This window comes from Hoplias malabaricus, chromosome 16, assembly GCF_029633855.1.
Source record: "Hoplias malabaricus isolate fHopMal1 chromosome 16, fHopMal1.hap1, whole genome shotgun sequence".
NCBI lineage: Eukaryota > Metazoa > Chordata > Actinopteri > Characiformes > Erythrinidae > Hoplias > Hoplias malabaricus.
Genome location: NC_089815.1, coordinates 21,397,932 through 21,414,267, shown reverse-complemented (window position 1 = coordinate 21,414,267; position 16,336 = coordinate 21,397,932). Strand labels below are relative to the sequence as shown.

General features: G+C 43.6%; 1 protein-coding gene across 1 annotated transcript in view; it reads right to left on the bottom strand.

Moving 5' to 3' along the window:
- Nucleotides 1–16,336, bottom strand: part of ssbp4 (single stranded DNA binding protein 4) — an 89,871-nt gene that overhangs the window by 14,132 nt on the left and 59,403 nt on the right. The window contains exons 5-6 of the mRNA XM_066647326.1: nucleotides 12,978–13,067; nucleotides 20–103 (exon numbers count right to left, since the gene is read on the bottom strand). Coding sequence (XP_066503423.1) covers nucleotides 20–103; nucleotides 12,978–13,067 — 174 coding nt within the window. The remainder of the gene's footprint in view (nucleotides 1–19; nucleotides 104–12,977; nucleotides 13,068–16,336) is intronic.

Here is a 16,336-nt window from a genome sequence, read left to right as displayed (position 1 = left end):
TGAGAGGTGGGTGTCTTACCTGACCATGGGGTCCCATCATGGGATTGTTGGGGTTGTGTGGCGGGGGCTGCGCGTGAGGGGAGGGCTGTGAACCGGGAGGACCCTACCGAAAGAAAGAGAGAGAGAGAGAGAGAGAGAGAGAGAGAGAGAGAGAGAGAGAGAGATATGAACCATTACCACAAATATGCAAGACAACCACTCTGACAGCAGGCTATTTTACCACTTCTTCAGACAGGCTACTATTATACAGCCACATGACTTCTCAAAATACTCATAGAGTATTGTGCAAGAGTCTGAGAGAATGATATGTAAAGTACTTATTTGTTTTAGAAACACAAACATTACATTATATACAAATAAACAGACAAAACATTGTAGCGTAACGGTTTGTAGTTTTATGTTTCATTTATATATACTTCTTCCAAATCTCCAGTAGACACAAGTTAATGCCCCAAAATGTCAAATAACATCTTTCTGCTTGCTCTGTGTGTAACACAAGCAGGTTAACCAGTCAAAACTGTTTTTCAACATGTAAAAAATGTATCTACTCTAATAATGTCCTCCGATGTGTGAGCAGAGGTATTTTTAACCTTTACATTTATCTCCCACTCACAGAGGTTTTTCAGCTACAATCTTACTGCTTCAAGAATGCGGTATAAATAAATATTGTATTAGTTTATTTCATATGACCGCTCCAGGTGACTGTCTGTGAGGAGTTTGGTGTGTTCTCCCAGTGTCCGCATGGGTGTCCTCCGGGTGCTCCGGTTTCCTCCCACGGTCCAATAACACACGCTGGTAGGTGGATTAAATAATCTAAAGTGTCCATAGGTGTGAATGTGTGAGTGACTGTGTGAGTGTGTGTCGCCCTGTGAAGGACTGGCGCCCCCTCCAGGGTGTGTTCCTGCCTTCCGCCCCATGATTCCAGGTCCACCACGACCCTGAACTGGATACGCGGTTACAGACAATGAATGAATGAATTACATATGAAATCTTCCAGAACTGTAATTAAGTATTAAGCACTTTATACGTTGTATTAAAACATAAATAATAAAAAAAAAAAAACAGTTCTAGGGCTGATCCTTGATTCTAGACCACAAGCCCAGTCATGAACTTCCCTGTAGCTAAGAGTAGTGTTCCAGCTGTAAACCAGTTTAAAGGGGATGCTGGGGTTGTGTTTACAAACTGTTGGCGTACTTCAATTTTGCAGCTGGTTTTAGCCTCTTACTGTGATTAGATTGCCCAGATAGCAATAATCAGATTTTCTATTTATAATCCCACGGTATTAGAACTCATTTTAGTTGCAGATTATGAACTCGAACAGCTGACAATAATCTCACAATGGCTTTGTGTTTTCCATAAACTTCTTTACAATTGATGTTTCAAATGCAGTGAAGCTCAAACTCTCTCGGATGGTTATAAAATACCAGATAGCAGACGTCTTTGTTCATCTGTAACAGCATTAGTGCAAAAAGAAATGTAAATGAAAAATGCCAGATTTTAGTTTATTATTTTGAGCAGAAAAATAAAACTTGAAAATGGAAAATGAGGCCTGATTATAATTTGTCCGTGTACAGGCTGGAATCACATTTCCAAGCCAACCAACGAACGAGTGAAGCTGTGTTAAGTCAATAGAGCCGCACTTCTCATTATGTGGCGATTGCTTATAAAAACCCCCAGAAGCGATTACTAAAGGAGGAGCCCTATAAATGAATGACTCTATGTGAGCCAACAACCTTCACAAAGAAAGGTTAAATCGTCTTAAATCTAACCAATATATTTAATATTATAATTTTGAGATTGTTGTAAGGACATTATAAGATTATTATGGTTGTTCACTAGATCTTTTTACTTATTTTGGATAAATATATCAAGTACAGGTGGCACGGTGGTGCAGCAGGGAGTGTCGCAGTCACACAGCTCCAGGGACCTGGAGGTTGTGGGTTTTATTCCCGCTCCGTGTGACTGTCTGTGAGGAGTTGGTGTGTTCTCCCTGTGTCCGTGTGGGTTTCCTCTGGGTGCTCCGGTTTCCTCCCACAGTCCAAAAACACATGTTGGTAGGTGGATTGGTGACTCAAAAGTGCCCGTAGGTGTGAGTGTGTGAGTGAATGTGTCTGTGTGTCTGTGTCGCCCTGTGAAGGACTGGCGCCCCCTCCAGGGTGTATTCCTGCCTTGCGCCCAATGATTCCAGGTAGGCTCTGGACCCACCGTGACCCTGAACTGGATAAGCAGTTACAGATAATCAAGTACAACAATCTCACTATAAAACAATCAAAATGATCTGCCAATACAAAGAGAGCACTTAAAAAATGACTTTATCACCAGAACAAAAATGTCTAGATCTTCCAAGACCCTCAGAACAATTTTCAAATAAGAAATTAAATAGTGACTAAGATGATTAAGATGATTACACTCGCAAAGACTTCATATTTTCTGCTGTGTACTATCGCCTCCTATCTGATTTAATACTTCACAGAAGAACCGAAGATCAGAAGATCAGCGACTGAGTCATTGCATTACTAAAGGCTTCGAAAAATACTAGAAGCCGTAAAGCCCTCCAGCATAAACGCTGTCCAACAAGCAGCCAGGGATCAAGCGGTCCTACAGTGTAGATAATGACCAAGAGCCATTTGCTCACTTCCATCTGTGGTACAAAGCTCACGTGTGGAAAAATGGGCGCTCACCCTGATCTGCTTGGCCAAAAGCAGCCAACATTAAGGCTGTGCACACTTCACTGTCAGAAAAAAAGGGGCACTCTACAGGTGCATTTTCAATCTTCAAAGGTGCAAACTGTAAATGTACCTTCAAAGCTACAACAAGGGTCTTAAAATCCAGCTGTGTGTACCTTAAAGGTTACATTACAATCTCTTTTTTCCCACAGGGAACGGTGAATGTTGGAAAGTTTTCATAATATAACTTTTCAAACTAGAGACATGAAATGAAAAGTGTGGAGTTGAAGCAAAATGGAATGAAATCCGTGCACATTCAAAACCTACAACTGCAATGGAACATAGTACAGACGTGTTCTCCAACTAAACACACTGCCCTTGAGTTTAAGAACCCAGTGATGTGAAAGACACCACCCCAGTGACAGTCCTCCTGCAAATGTGTGACAGGTCCCAACATGTAGGCGAATGGGATCAGTCGCACGTCCCGTAGCAACAACCTTCTAGAAATGCAACGATCTACTGATCATATTATTTTTAATATCATATCATTGAAGTTACTGTCAAATGTTCAGGTCCACCAGGGCCTTGTGTCTGATGATTAAGGGTAGGCTCCAGACCGACCGCAACCCTGATGAGGACTAAGAATGTGCCATAGACGAAGATCTCCAGTTGTGATCCAGATAGATAACGCCAAAAAAGAGTTCCCTCATTGGTTAAGGCTTCTGAAGCGGAAGTAATTGTTTAATCATGCAGTCATTGTCTGAAACCACTTATCCAATTCAGGGTCAAGGTGGGTCCTGAAATCACAACCTGGAGGGGGCACCAGTCCTTCACAGGGCGAGATACACACACACACACCTATGGACACGTTTGAGTCGCCAATCCACCTACCAACATGTGGTTTTGGACCAAGAGAGGAAACCCACGCAGACACCGGGAGAACACACCAAAGCGGGACTCGAACCCACAACCTCTAGGTCCCTGGAGTTGTGTGACTACGACACTACCTGCTGCACCACCATGCCTCCTCTATTATTAAGGGCTGTGCTAAAGGCACTGTCCACTCATTAATTAATACATAAAAATCTATATTAATCTTAAAGATATGCCATGGAATAAGCACACACCCATATCTAATTGTGTATATATATTAATATAGTAATGCAATGTACTATTTAGCCCTGTGAAGGACTGGCGCCCCCTCCAGGGTGTATTCCCGCCTTCCGTCCAATGATTCCAGGAGGGCTCTGGACCCACCGTGACCCTGAACTGGATAAGGGTTACAGATAATGAATGAATTAATGAATGTACTATTTAAAAGCCCCAGAAATCTGGATTGAATCACAGAATGATCACTAGCACAAGCCCAAATCTCAGGGAAACCCCTGAGTCTAATCTGGGTCTGGACACCCCTGCAGTGAACAAGACCTGAGTGACAGCCAGTAATTATACTGTAGTCTATAATACGAAGGACACAAATGCACACACACACACACACATTGTACCTCCATGACCCATGTTCTATGCTGCCACAGTGCACCCAACGCTGGTTGGCTAAAAAAAAACACATCAGCCGTGAGCAGGGGGACAGCCCGAGTGTCATTTCTATAGGTCTCGAATGCCACTGGTGCACTGCTGGTAAAGTCAGGGCAGAGCTGACCTGAGTTTTGTCAATGAGGATATGTATAAAACGTTTCATCCCAAGCTTCCCCCTGATAAACCACTCCATTCCTAGCAATGCTTTAGAGGCTGAGTTTGCTGGAAGGCAGTGTCTTTATTGAGGTGAGTGACGTAAGCAGATCACTAACTCTGTGACCCTCTGTTGGTTCTGTGGCAGACCAATGACATCATATGAGCCAGTTTTTAACTATAGTCCAACAGAAGAACACTGGAGCATAGAAACTCTTAAAAGATAAACACTGTGTCCTTCTTTCTGTACAACTTCAGAGCACATACATTAAAGGACACACAGATCACGGTGAAACAAATGAGTACTGTTTCTTTAAATACAGTGTGAACAACGAGTAATTCTCATCAACCAAGTCAATGTTGTGATGGTGAGATGCTTTATTCAGTCAATCATATTGTGATTTTAGACGAGTGGGATCAATGCTGTGTAGAGGGAAAAGCCCTGCTGTAGACCCTCTGGATGTCACAGTTTTGTTGTTTTTATTATAAAAACACACACAAAAAAAGGTTACACTGGACATTTATATTAATATTGTTTTATAAATGTATCTTCCACTGTACAGCTTTCACATTACAACATGAATTCAAACGTGTGAACAGCAGTGCACAGGAAAAAAGTGTCAAAAAAATGAATCACTTTCGTTAAAAGTTTCACTCACTTAACTGTTCACACTCTTAGAGCTGTTAGAACTAGAGGAAGTATCTGAAAGTCTAAAATATACCTACAGACTGGTTTACGTATGTGCTATTAACAATGGCCGCTGAGCAACATTTGTGCATTCAGTATATTTTTAGAAATAATTATAACTGAATTAAAGTGAATTTAAAGTGAATTTAAATCCCTGCTCAGATCGACTTCTTGTGATTTCGCAGATTTGCTCCCCTGGCTCGTAATAATGCTGCAGTTTATAAGGGGCAGGGAGTGTTATGATCTTCCCCTGCCACAAGTCTCTCCTGCTGGGTAAAGCAGCTGCTTCAGCCCCTTGTCTCTCTTTGCTCCACACCACCCAGCCACCAGCGCTGCACCTCCTCCTCCCTCTAACCCAGGCCCATTATGAGTGAATGGGCGAGGCATATGGCCTTTATGGTGCTGCCTGCTCCTGCTATGCGGCCCTGTAGAGAGGAACAACATGAGTGGGTTTGAGTGTGTGTGTGTGTGTGTGTGTGTGTGTGTATGCGTGCGTGTACGCGCGTGCGTGGGTGAGTGTGTAGAGGAAGGCGGGGAGAGAGTGTGTGCTAAATGAAGCAATTAATAAAATCATTTTCTACCCAGCTAAGGAGATAACGGCTTGGCACGGAACCACAAGCCCATCTCCAGAAGCCCCTCCTGCCTTGTGAAAGAACAGCACACACACTATTCCTACTGGGACAGCGCAGTAAAGGACAGTAGCAATCACAGGGGCCAAGCACTCCGGCAAAGTGCAACGTCACTTCAAAACCACTAGGAGGCAGTCCGTAACTACCGACAGAATGCAGTGGACACAAAGCAGTGAACACAACAAAGCACAGCACAACAGCACAATGCATATTTCATTGTTGCCTCTGTGTGTACACTCAGACGAGACCTGCTGCCATTTCTTGGACAAACAATGTGACGTACAGCGGAAATGGCTTTTAAAGAAAGACGTAAAAGCGTAAGGCAAAAATGTAGAGGTCGTGTTAGCAGACTTGCCACTTTTGATCAGGCTGGAGTGCAGCTCTGTGAAGTAAATAAATCTTTCTCAGATCCACATCACAACGTTAAACTGAAAATACAACCGTTTTTTTTTCACTTTTCTTCGTTTGTGATCAAAACTAGCTTTCTGCTGAGGCCTGTTTGCAGTTCTTCTTCATGCCCTTTCCAAGGTCTCATACCTCCATGATCTTTTTGACCTTGCATTTCAAAACAGGTCAGTTCTATTCTCCACAAAATCTACCCAAAAACTACTAACCTGAAAATGTACTGTCTGTTGTTATTGTAACTGTACAACTATTCATTTTACACACTCTCTGAACACAACACCTGCCCCAGACCAGTAGAGACTGAAGAAGACTAGATCAAAGTGCCACATTAATGACCTTTAAGCACTGTGTGTTTTCTGTAAACACATTCGTAAAGACATACAGCCCACACAGCTCTATCAACTTAAACAGTCAGTTGGTCTCCAGAGGTGAGAGCGTCAACGGGACAACAGCAGAGCACTGTGGCACCTATCACACCTCCCCGGCTCCCAGAAGCAAGCCCGAACAAGATCCTCCAGTCCTTTTAACCTTGATGGAGGTCTAGTTCACTCAACCTGGGGAGAAGACTGAAATTCTCAATCTCCTGGGCTCCTGCTTGCTCAGAGTTCTCTGAGATTTTTTTTTCTGGGCTTTCACAGGAAAGGGACTGATGCAATATCCTCACCTTCTCTCCTCAAACAAACCCACCCATTTCAGATGTTGTTGTCTGCCAGCTAAAAAGTTGAAATATTCTCTGTTTCTTCCACCCTCTTCCTCCCTCTCTCTCTCCCCCTCTGTCTTCCCGAGAGGAGCTGCTGCAGTGGAGTTTTGGCGTGAGGATTATTAAGCAGGCCGACCCCTGCTATACCGGAGGGAAAAAAAAAATCACAGATCCGGGCCAGACGCCAGCTCGCGAGCTTTGTGCTCTCTCTCTCTCTCTCTCTCTCTCTCTCTCTCTCTCTCCCTCTCTCTCTCACACTGCAGGAGGCTGCTGTGAGTCTGGGCCTGCGAGGTAAAGATTAGGGAGGTCTGGGGTGGGGTGGGGGAGGGGGGCTGGGGGCACAGTAGACCCCTAAACCTCCTTCCCTCTCTCTCAGGACGACACAACTTACACTGCAGGACTGGGGTCGCCTGTGTTAATTATCACCATTATATCTGTAGGCTGGGCCAAAGCAAGTGTGCACACATTGTCCGCATGCAATTTTATCAACATTTAACCCCTCAGACCCCGTGGGACACAAATTTCATACTTCATACGCTGAAACTTCACAACTAGCCTAGCACTTTCATAGCAGTTATTACATCACTTAAATGTAGTTACTGCTATTGTGTAATTTATTTTATATGAAACCCTTAAGGCTTTAATTTACTCTTCTCTGTTAATAACATTATATCATGGTGTTGTTATTGCCTTTATTTAATACATAACTTCAGTCATACATAAAACTACCATGTTTACATACATGGACCCACATGACCTTAATCTGCCTCTGTATTACAGCAAATGCATAACATTGCAGTTTTCAAGACTCTCTTCAACTAACCACTCATTGAATGCTCTATCGCATGTAATGAGCATCTTAACCAATCACGTAAATGACATTAATGCAGCCCAGTCATTGATGGTAATATGTAAATGTTTTGCCAATGTATTTATAGCATATTGTAAGAAGAGTGCAAAACTAGGGGGAGCTGTAACGTTAGATATTGGCACAGAAAACACACAACTTCCCTGTTTTATTTCCTGATTTTTCTTTTGTTTTCAAATCAGAGAGCAAAGAACTGGTTTGCTGCTGAGAATGAAGCTTTCGGTTTCCAGCAGCTATTTATGATGGTGGAACTGTGCTGAACTGTTTAAATTTTAAATGTAGTGCGTGAACAGGAACCAAACCAGTTCTACATTGGTGGAAGGGAGCTATCAGACACCAGCACTCCCTTCGCAAGTATTGTAAGTGCTGGCATTGTTGCTAGGTTACATGTATACTGCAGAGTAATACTTAAAGAGACCGTCCTGGAACATCTCAGCCAATCACATTGCTGACTGTGGTATGTGGTAGTCTTTCTTACATTTCTGCATAATTAAATTATGATGGAAACCAAGCAATTCATAGTGATTTGAGCAAATACACACTCTTCTAGAAATCTCCCTCTTCGTAGCCTACGGCGTAGCCTCATGTGCACCTCTCCAGAAATGTAACCATGCGTCGCGTCGACTGTGATTGGTCACAAAAAAGACGGATGGACATTGTTTATGGTAAACCGAAGGAGTACAGGAACATGAACTCCTCTCCTCCACACACAGACAGCAGCAAATTTATAGCGAGAGATTTCCTCAAACATGGTGTGGACGTCAGGGAGGAATAAAAGTTTTGAACAAAAGGAAAATACGGAGGTCTTCAGAAAAAAATAACTCAACGAGAAGAGGAACCTCGCTGGAGAAATGTGCCAACGTTGTATTAGTTGCTTTCTTGGTACCTCATGTAAACTCTGCTCTGTCTCAAATACGCCCTACGCCCTAAATAGTGCACTGTAAAGATTTATTAAAGTAATTCTACTGCAGCACTACATTGTGTACTACAGAGTGCAGAGGAAGATGTTTGAGGTTCAGCCCTAGTGGTGTGGCAGTGTAATTGCAGAGCAACACAGACACCAACGCAGAAGTATAAACTCTCGCAACGGCGAAGGGCTCTTGCGTAGAGTAAACGCAGAAGTATAAATCAGCTTTAAAGGCTAGCACATTCTTTCTCCAACACTTGATATCAGGCATAACTATGTTTTCAAACTGCAGCCGATACAATTGAACAACAGCTAAGTGCGCTTTCAGGAGAATGCTAACTGCTCAATTTGGTTATGTTCTTGTTTGGGCCTCTTGCTCTTAACTATGTTCCTGTGTTGGTCCTGCTTTGCATTTAGCCCACTTTGGAGCCTATGGGAATTCTGAAAGGTGACAAAACAAAGAAACTTCTCAAACACTATAAGAAAGAAGTGAGATCAATAAAAAAAGAGAGAAGGATTTGAAGTAGGCAAATGTGCAATGGAAGAATGATCAGGAGAGACCAAAACACAGCAGTTTTCAAAGCGAGCACTCAGTGTTGCGTTTCACCTCAAAATATATCACAAACGGAGTCTGAGACTACCACTAACAATATACACCAGCACCAGCATCATTATTAACATGACTGATTCAGGCTGAGAAAAAAAGCCAGAGAGAGAGAGAGAGAGAGAGATATACTGCGCTAGTTTGTGAAAGGTGTGAAAGGGTGATGTACTGGCCAGTATGAAAATATGCCAAGATATAATTGGTGTCGTGTTGGACTGAAACACTCTCTCGCTTTCTCTCTCTCTCTCTCTCTCTCTCTCTCTCTCTCTCTCTCTCTCTCTCATTCCTTTACTCTCGCTCCATTTCTTTACTCTTCTTCTTTTACCTCACCCTTATCTCTGTTACTCACTTGCTTTTCTTCCCCTCTTGTGCTTCTGCTTTACTTGTTCTTTCATGCCTCTCTCTCTCTCTCTATCTCTCTCTCTCTCTCTCTCTCTCTCTCTCTCTCTCTCTCACTCTTTTTCTTGGGTAGCTACCATACCAAGAGGAACAGGATAGAAGGAAATTGTTGCAGGGGAGAACAGTGGCAAAGGACCTCCTGCATTTTTTTTATTCTCTCTCTCTCTCTCTCTCTCTCTCTCTCTCTCTCACTCTCTCTCTCTCTCTTGCTCTCTCTCTCTCTCTCTCTCTCTCTCTCTCTAATGCACACAGGCTCTATTTATGGAAAGCAATGTCACTCACGCAACACAGTCAGATACTCTCCCCTATGATCACAGCTCATGCAACATTAACGCTCTCCTCCTCGGCTCACAGAAGATGCTGCCTCTCTATCTGATCTTGCCACATGCACGCTGCACCTACCCAACACCAACTTTGAGTCTGACAACACACACAGTGGACAGGGGTTGCCCTCAGGGACCATTGAACCTGACACAAATAACAAACAAACAAAAAACAAAACAATAAAAATAAACAAAAATTGTGTAAATACTTCTGTTACGCTACACATTCCCAGCAGAGGTCCAGGTAATGGCCTTATCTCATCTGCAGATAGTGAGTTTAATCCCTAGTGATGCCTCAGCTATACAAGGTCAGTCATCCTATAGAGCACAATTAGCTTCATTCTTTGTGTGGGAATGATGGCCACACCTGTATCTCCCTGTATCTGTAGTTGATGTAAATATTCTGAGTGGCTGGTGTTCTCCTTCTGTCCATTATGCTGCCCAGTGTGTTGGCCCCACACTCTATCTCAGAAGACGCCCCGACCATCCTGAGGCTCGCTGACAGAGTGAGCAAAAGCTTATGTGACAAAAGCTTAGATACAAGCAACAACAGAATGAATTAATTAGGAGAATTTTTCCATCTCCTGTAAAAGTGCTGTTCTGAAAATATAAATTCTTACGTTCTTAAACTTATACAGATCTGTTGCTTTCACATAAAAATGATTGCAAATGTTGTTGCCATACCTCCAGCCAGCACATCACACAGCTGCCTTGGTTATATTTTACGACTGTGAAAAAACCATTGGTTCAATCTGAACAACTGACTGAATTATTAAAACTGGAGGCCAAAGCATCCAGTGCAGACACAGATAAGAACTTCATGTAGAGTAGAATTCATATAAAACCATGTTTCTACCAATATTCTACCTCACACTCGCAGTGATGAGAAATCCTCCAAGCAAGGCTACACATGTTGGGTTAAGCTGAAGGTGTGATGATATGAACTGCCAAAATATTCACCTAGATCTAAATAATACAAAAAAAATACAAACTCAAACCATGAAAACACTCTTTTCTACATCTTCCTTAAAATGTTATTTACACAAATGAAGGGTGAATATCATCATATAGTGACAAACTTTGGGACTCAATATTACTAAGTAGAGTAGGGGTGGGCGATATGGCCCTAAAATAATATCACAATATTTCAGGGTATTATGGTGATATGACAAACAGTGAAAAATACATATGTTAATTTCGTGAACACACTATTGCCACAAAATAAATGATATATTAATTTAAAATAATAAATATATAATCATTCATTCATTATCTGTAAGCGCTTATCCAATTCAGGGTCACGGTGGGTCCAGGGCCTACCTGGAATCATTGGGCACAAGGTGGAAATACACCCTGGAGGGGGCGCCAGTTATTCACAGGGCAACACACACTCACTCACACCTACGAACACTTTTGAGTCGCCAATCCACCTACCAACGTGTGTTTTTGGACTGTGGGAGGAAACCGGAGCACCCGGAGGAAACCCGCGCAGACAACACACCAACTCCTCACAGACAGTCACCCGGAGCGGGAATCGAACCCACAACCTCCAGGTCCCTGGAGCTGTGTGACTGCGACACTACCTGCTGCGCCACCGTGCCGCCTTCAAATATATAATTAATTCTAGTAAATTAATTATATTCTAACACAAAAACACGGTTTATTGTACATCGGATATTTTGTAATCAAACCACCTCCACAAGACTGAGATCACATCCCTTTTATTGAAGCAAATTCCTCCGCCTCAGAACCACTTTCCACCACACTTCACGGTGCCTAAACGACTCATGTAAAGAACGTAGGCATGACATCATTATGTAAACAAGTCATAATATCACTATTATCACAATCGCGAAAGATACGGAATGGCACAGCTCTAACATAGAGTCATTCATTCATTCATTGTCTCTAAACTTGCTCACTTCAGGGTTGTGCTGGGTCTGGAGTCTACCTGAAATCACTGGGCACAAGGCAGGAACACACCCTGCATGGGGGGGCCAGTCCATCACAGGGCACCACACACTTGCACATTCATACATACTGACACATAAATAATACATACTTTTGAATAGCCAATCGACCTACCAACATGTTTTGTTGGACTGTGGGAGACACCTAGAGTATCTGTAGGGCACCTACACAGACAAGGGGAGAACACATCTCACAGAGGGTCACCTGAGGTGAGCCTCAAACCCACAACCCCAGGACCTTGGAGCTGTGTGACAGTGGCACTACCTGTTGCGACAAATTTTAGGTAGTACAAAGCTTAGAGCAAATATTCATAATACAAATATTCATTCATTCATTATCTGTAACGGCTTATCCAGTTCAGGGGCACAGTGGGTCCAGAGCGCAAGGTGGGAATACACCCTGGAGAGGGCGCCAGTCCTTCACAGGGCAACACAGACACACACACACTCTGGAGTCACCAATCCACCTACCAACGTGTGTTTTTAGACTGTGGGAGGAAACCGGAGCACCTGGAGGAAACCCACGCGGACACGGGGAGAAAACACCAACTCCTCACAGATATTCACCCGGAGTGGAAATCAAACCCACAACCTCCAGGTCCCTGGAGCTGTGTGACTGTGACACTACCTGCTGCGCCACCGTGCCGCCCATAATACAAATAATACTGATAAAATTATTCTGTAGAGGTAAAGCCCACTTTTAAATGACTCCACCAAACAATTTAAAAATCAACCTTGGTGTCAAAGAAAACGTTTTTGAAACCATAACAGTATATCAGTCTTGGTCTTAAACTGGTCCACAGTCTTGGGCTGGTCTTGCACTTAACCAAGCACATCTTTACTACGGCTAATAGATTTCAAAACATTCTTCAACCTAAAGCTCATTCACTGAGGTCTTCAGTTAGTGCCCAGAGAGCCTGCAGCAGTCCTTAACCAATGGACATTCTTACTCAACTGGGTCTGTCATGACAGCTAGGGCTGATTCAGACACAGAACGAGGAAAGATAGACAGAGAAGAAAGTTCTGAGGGAAACATCTGGAAAGCAATTACAGGAGCTAAAGGGGCTAGAAAATGTAGAGGAAAGCAGAAAGAGAACTGTATACTGTGGGGGAAGAACGCTGGACTTACTTGAAAGAAGCCGGGAGGCATGGGCCCGCCTGGCATGCCATCGTTCGGAGGCATGTTACCCATTACAGGACTGGGGGCTGCTGCTGCACTCTGGAAGACAGAAACAAACACCACCAACTGGTTATTTAAATGACTAATTAACAACCCACTCACCTACAATCTCAGGAAAAAGGTACTAAACAGGTACAAACAATGTAAATAAATGTACCTTAATAGGTACCAGATATTTACAAAATAATAACAAACAATTTACTAAGTTATAATAAGCATGAATAGTTTGTTCATTTATAATGGAATTGATCCTAAAATGGATAAATGTTTGGACAAAATCCAGACTTCAAAATGGCTGCTACAACTGATTTCTGATAGACATCAAACCTTTGGCGTTGTAACAAAGTGGACAGTGTTCACAACTCCAGCACCATTGCTGTGTCTGATCCAGTGTCTCGTACCAGTGCAACACTACCACTACTCCTGAACACATTCAGTGATGCTGAGGTCTGGGGCGGTCAGAGCACTGCTCTTAGAACCCTAGCTAGTTTGATTATTGTTTGTTTTTCTCATTAAGAAATCTTGACAGTTACACGTCTTTTCAGACCCACAGTGTTGAACTGGCTTCTCACGGTGGAAGATAAAAGCTTCTAGTAAACCTTTGTTTTAATTATTACAGATAACCGCATGTGTTATGTTATCAGGAACCATTCTGTCCATTTAAAACGACTCAAATAATTTAGGTACGATGAAGTGAGTAAGTTATTGCTAAATTAGCTCCAAAGTAGCTCCAGCGCAAATCTAAAGAAGCAGGGCTCTGGACAAGCCTTGGAGGAAGCCAGAAAGCCATCTCAGATGCAAGGGTGCATGAACGGTGCCCTCCCCCAAAAGTACAGATTTCCCAGGCTGGGGAGAGTCAGGGCACATTAGCAGTGCCCCGGGGCCCTCTGTAACCAGATCCCTCTCTTCCTCCCTCGCTGCACCTCTCTCCCTCACTTGCCTGGGTCCAGAGTGAGCAAACAGTCTCAGCATGGCTAACCCTCACAGCCCAGACACAAACAACTGACCCAGAGGCCAAAGGTTAGGGTTACACACACACACACACACACACACACACACACACACACACACACACACACACACACACACACACACACACACACACACACACACACAGAGCAAGAGAGAGGTTTCCCTGAGCACCCTGAGCATACTTTTGCCCCCAAACTCCTGCCGCTGGTGAGGGAGTGTGAAGAGATGAGGCCTGCAGGTGTATAGAAGAAGTTGTGACCAAAATTCCAACTGGAGCATGCACACACACACACACACACACACACACACACATATTCAAGCTGTTCTTAAGTCCTAACCTTGCATTAAGTGTGAAATATGCAAACGTGGTAAGAAGCCTGTATTTCAACTGGCTTGGAGCCATTGGGAGTGTGGTAAATGGGAAAAGTGAGTGCTTGTGCATGTGTGAGTGTCTGTATGTATATGTGTGTGTGTGTGTGTGTAAGGGTCACACAGGGAATTTTTCTTCAGAAGTTGCTATAGACTCAGTGTTATATACTTGTCCACTTCACTGTATGCTGGTGGTTCTAAGACAACGCACTGAAAATGGAAACAGAGGGAAAGACAGAAAGGGAGAAAGAGAGGGACTCCAGAGATTCGAATTTAAAAACAAGAGCCGCAGAGATGGTCGATCGTACAGCGCCAAATGCCGCAAAAGAAGCGAGGCAGAATGGACCGGTGGCAGTAGGCTGCAAAGAATGATGGGAACAGCAGTTGTTGATGAACACACACATACACACACACACACACACATATATACACACACACACACTCACACACACACACACACACACACACACACACACACACACTCATACAGAGCCAGCGCGACTCCACTGCTCTCAGGTAGAGCAGCAAAAAGTCCGCTCGCCTTGTTGCCATGACAACCCAGACCTCGGCTCTCCCGCTCTCCAGTGCCCATTAAAACCCTCAGGCCGTCAATCACCCGCCTGCCAGAGAGAGAGAGAGAAAAGAGAGAGAGAGAGAGAGAGAGAGAGAGAGAGAGAGAGAGAGAGAGAGAGAGAGAGAGTGAAAGAGAGAGAGAGAGAGAGAGAGAGAGAGAGAGAGAGAGAGTGGGGACAGAGAAAGAAAAGGAAGAGATGGAGTAGAATAGAAAAGAGAGAGGGCTAAGAGACAGAGAAAGGAAGAGATAGATGCAGAGAGAGATGAAAGAAGCAAGAGAGAAAGAGACAAAAAAGTGAGGGACAGAGGAAAGATGACAAAAAAAAAACAAGATACAGAGAGAGAAGAAAAAGAAAGGGAGTAGAAATGAAATATAGAGGGGGTTGGGGGGATAAAGATGGAGTTTAAAGGAGCCTGTGGCTTTTGACAGCCCTGTTTACCACTGCTATCTCTCTCTCTCTCTCTCTCTCTCTCTCTCTCTCACTCTCTCTCTCTCTCTCTCTCTCTCTCTCTCTCTCTCTCTCTCACTCTCTCTCTCTCTCTCTCTCTCTCTCTCTCTCACACTGTCCCCTCTCTCGTGTGCAAACACATAAACAGACACACAATATCCCGGCTCCATTTAACCCTTCTTAAGCCAGCATGCTTATTCTAGCCTCCTCCTTCAAAGCACAGCCATCAATAATACATGAGCAGTTCTTTCCAAAGGTTTTAATCTTTACACATTCCACTTCTACGTATATGCACACACGTACACACACACACACACACACACACGACAACTGAACCCTCTGAAGTAATTAGCTACTGCTGTTTTAATTATCAGTATCAATCGCAAAACTCAGCTGGGCAGGAGACAGGGAGAGAACAGCTCAATCTGAGCATCGATCTAGACCCCAGATCCAGGCGAGGAATGGATCCTGCCTTATCTACCCCCAGACAAGCAGCGGAACACTGATCACCTGCGAGGTAACACACACACACGCACACGCACACACAGCAATGTGTGGAGTTACTCACTTACACTCCCTAACAAACAGATTGGGGACAAGCTAAAAACCAGCCAGTGGAGTTAATAAATACACACACACACACACACACACACACACACACACACAAGCACTTCCAAACCTTTATTATATACAATAACCATACATAAGCATTCTCAGCTCTGCAGTGACATTGTCGTAGTGATGGTGTGATGGTATGAGTGGATCAGACACAGCAGTGCTACTGGAATTTTTTAAAGCCCTTAGAATCAAAGCTGGACTGAGAATCGTCCACCAACCAACAATATTCGGCCAACAGCATCGTGTCTAGAGTGTGATTTACATAATCTGTGCAGCAACAGATGAGCTAGTGTCTCTGACTTATCCTCTAAATCTGATAGAGTGTGT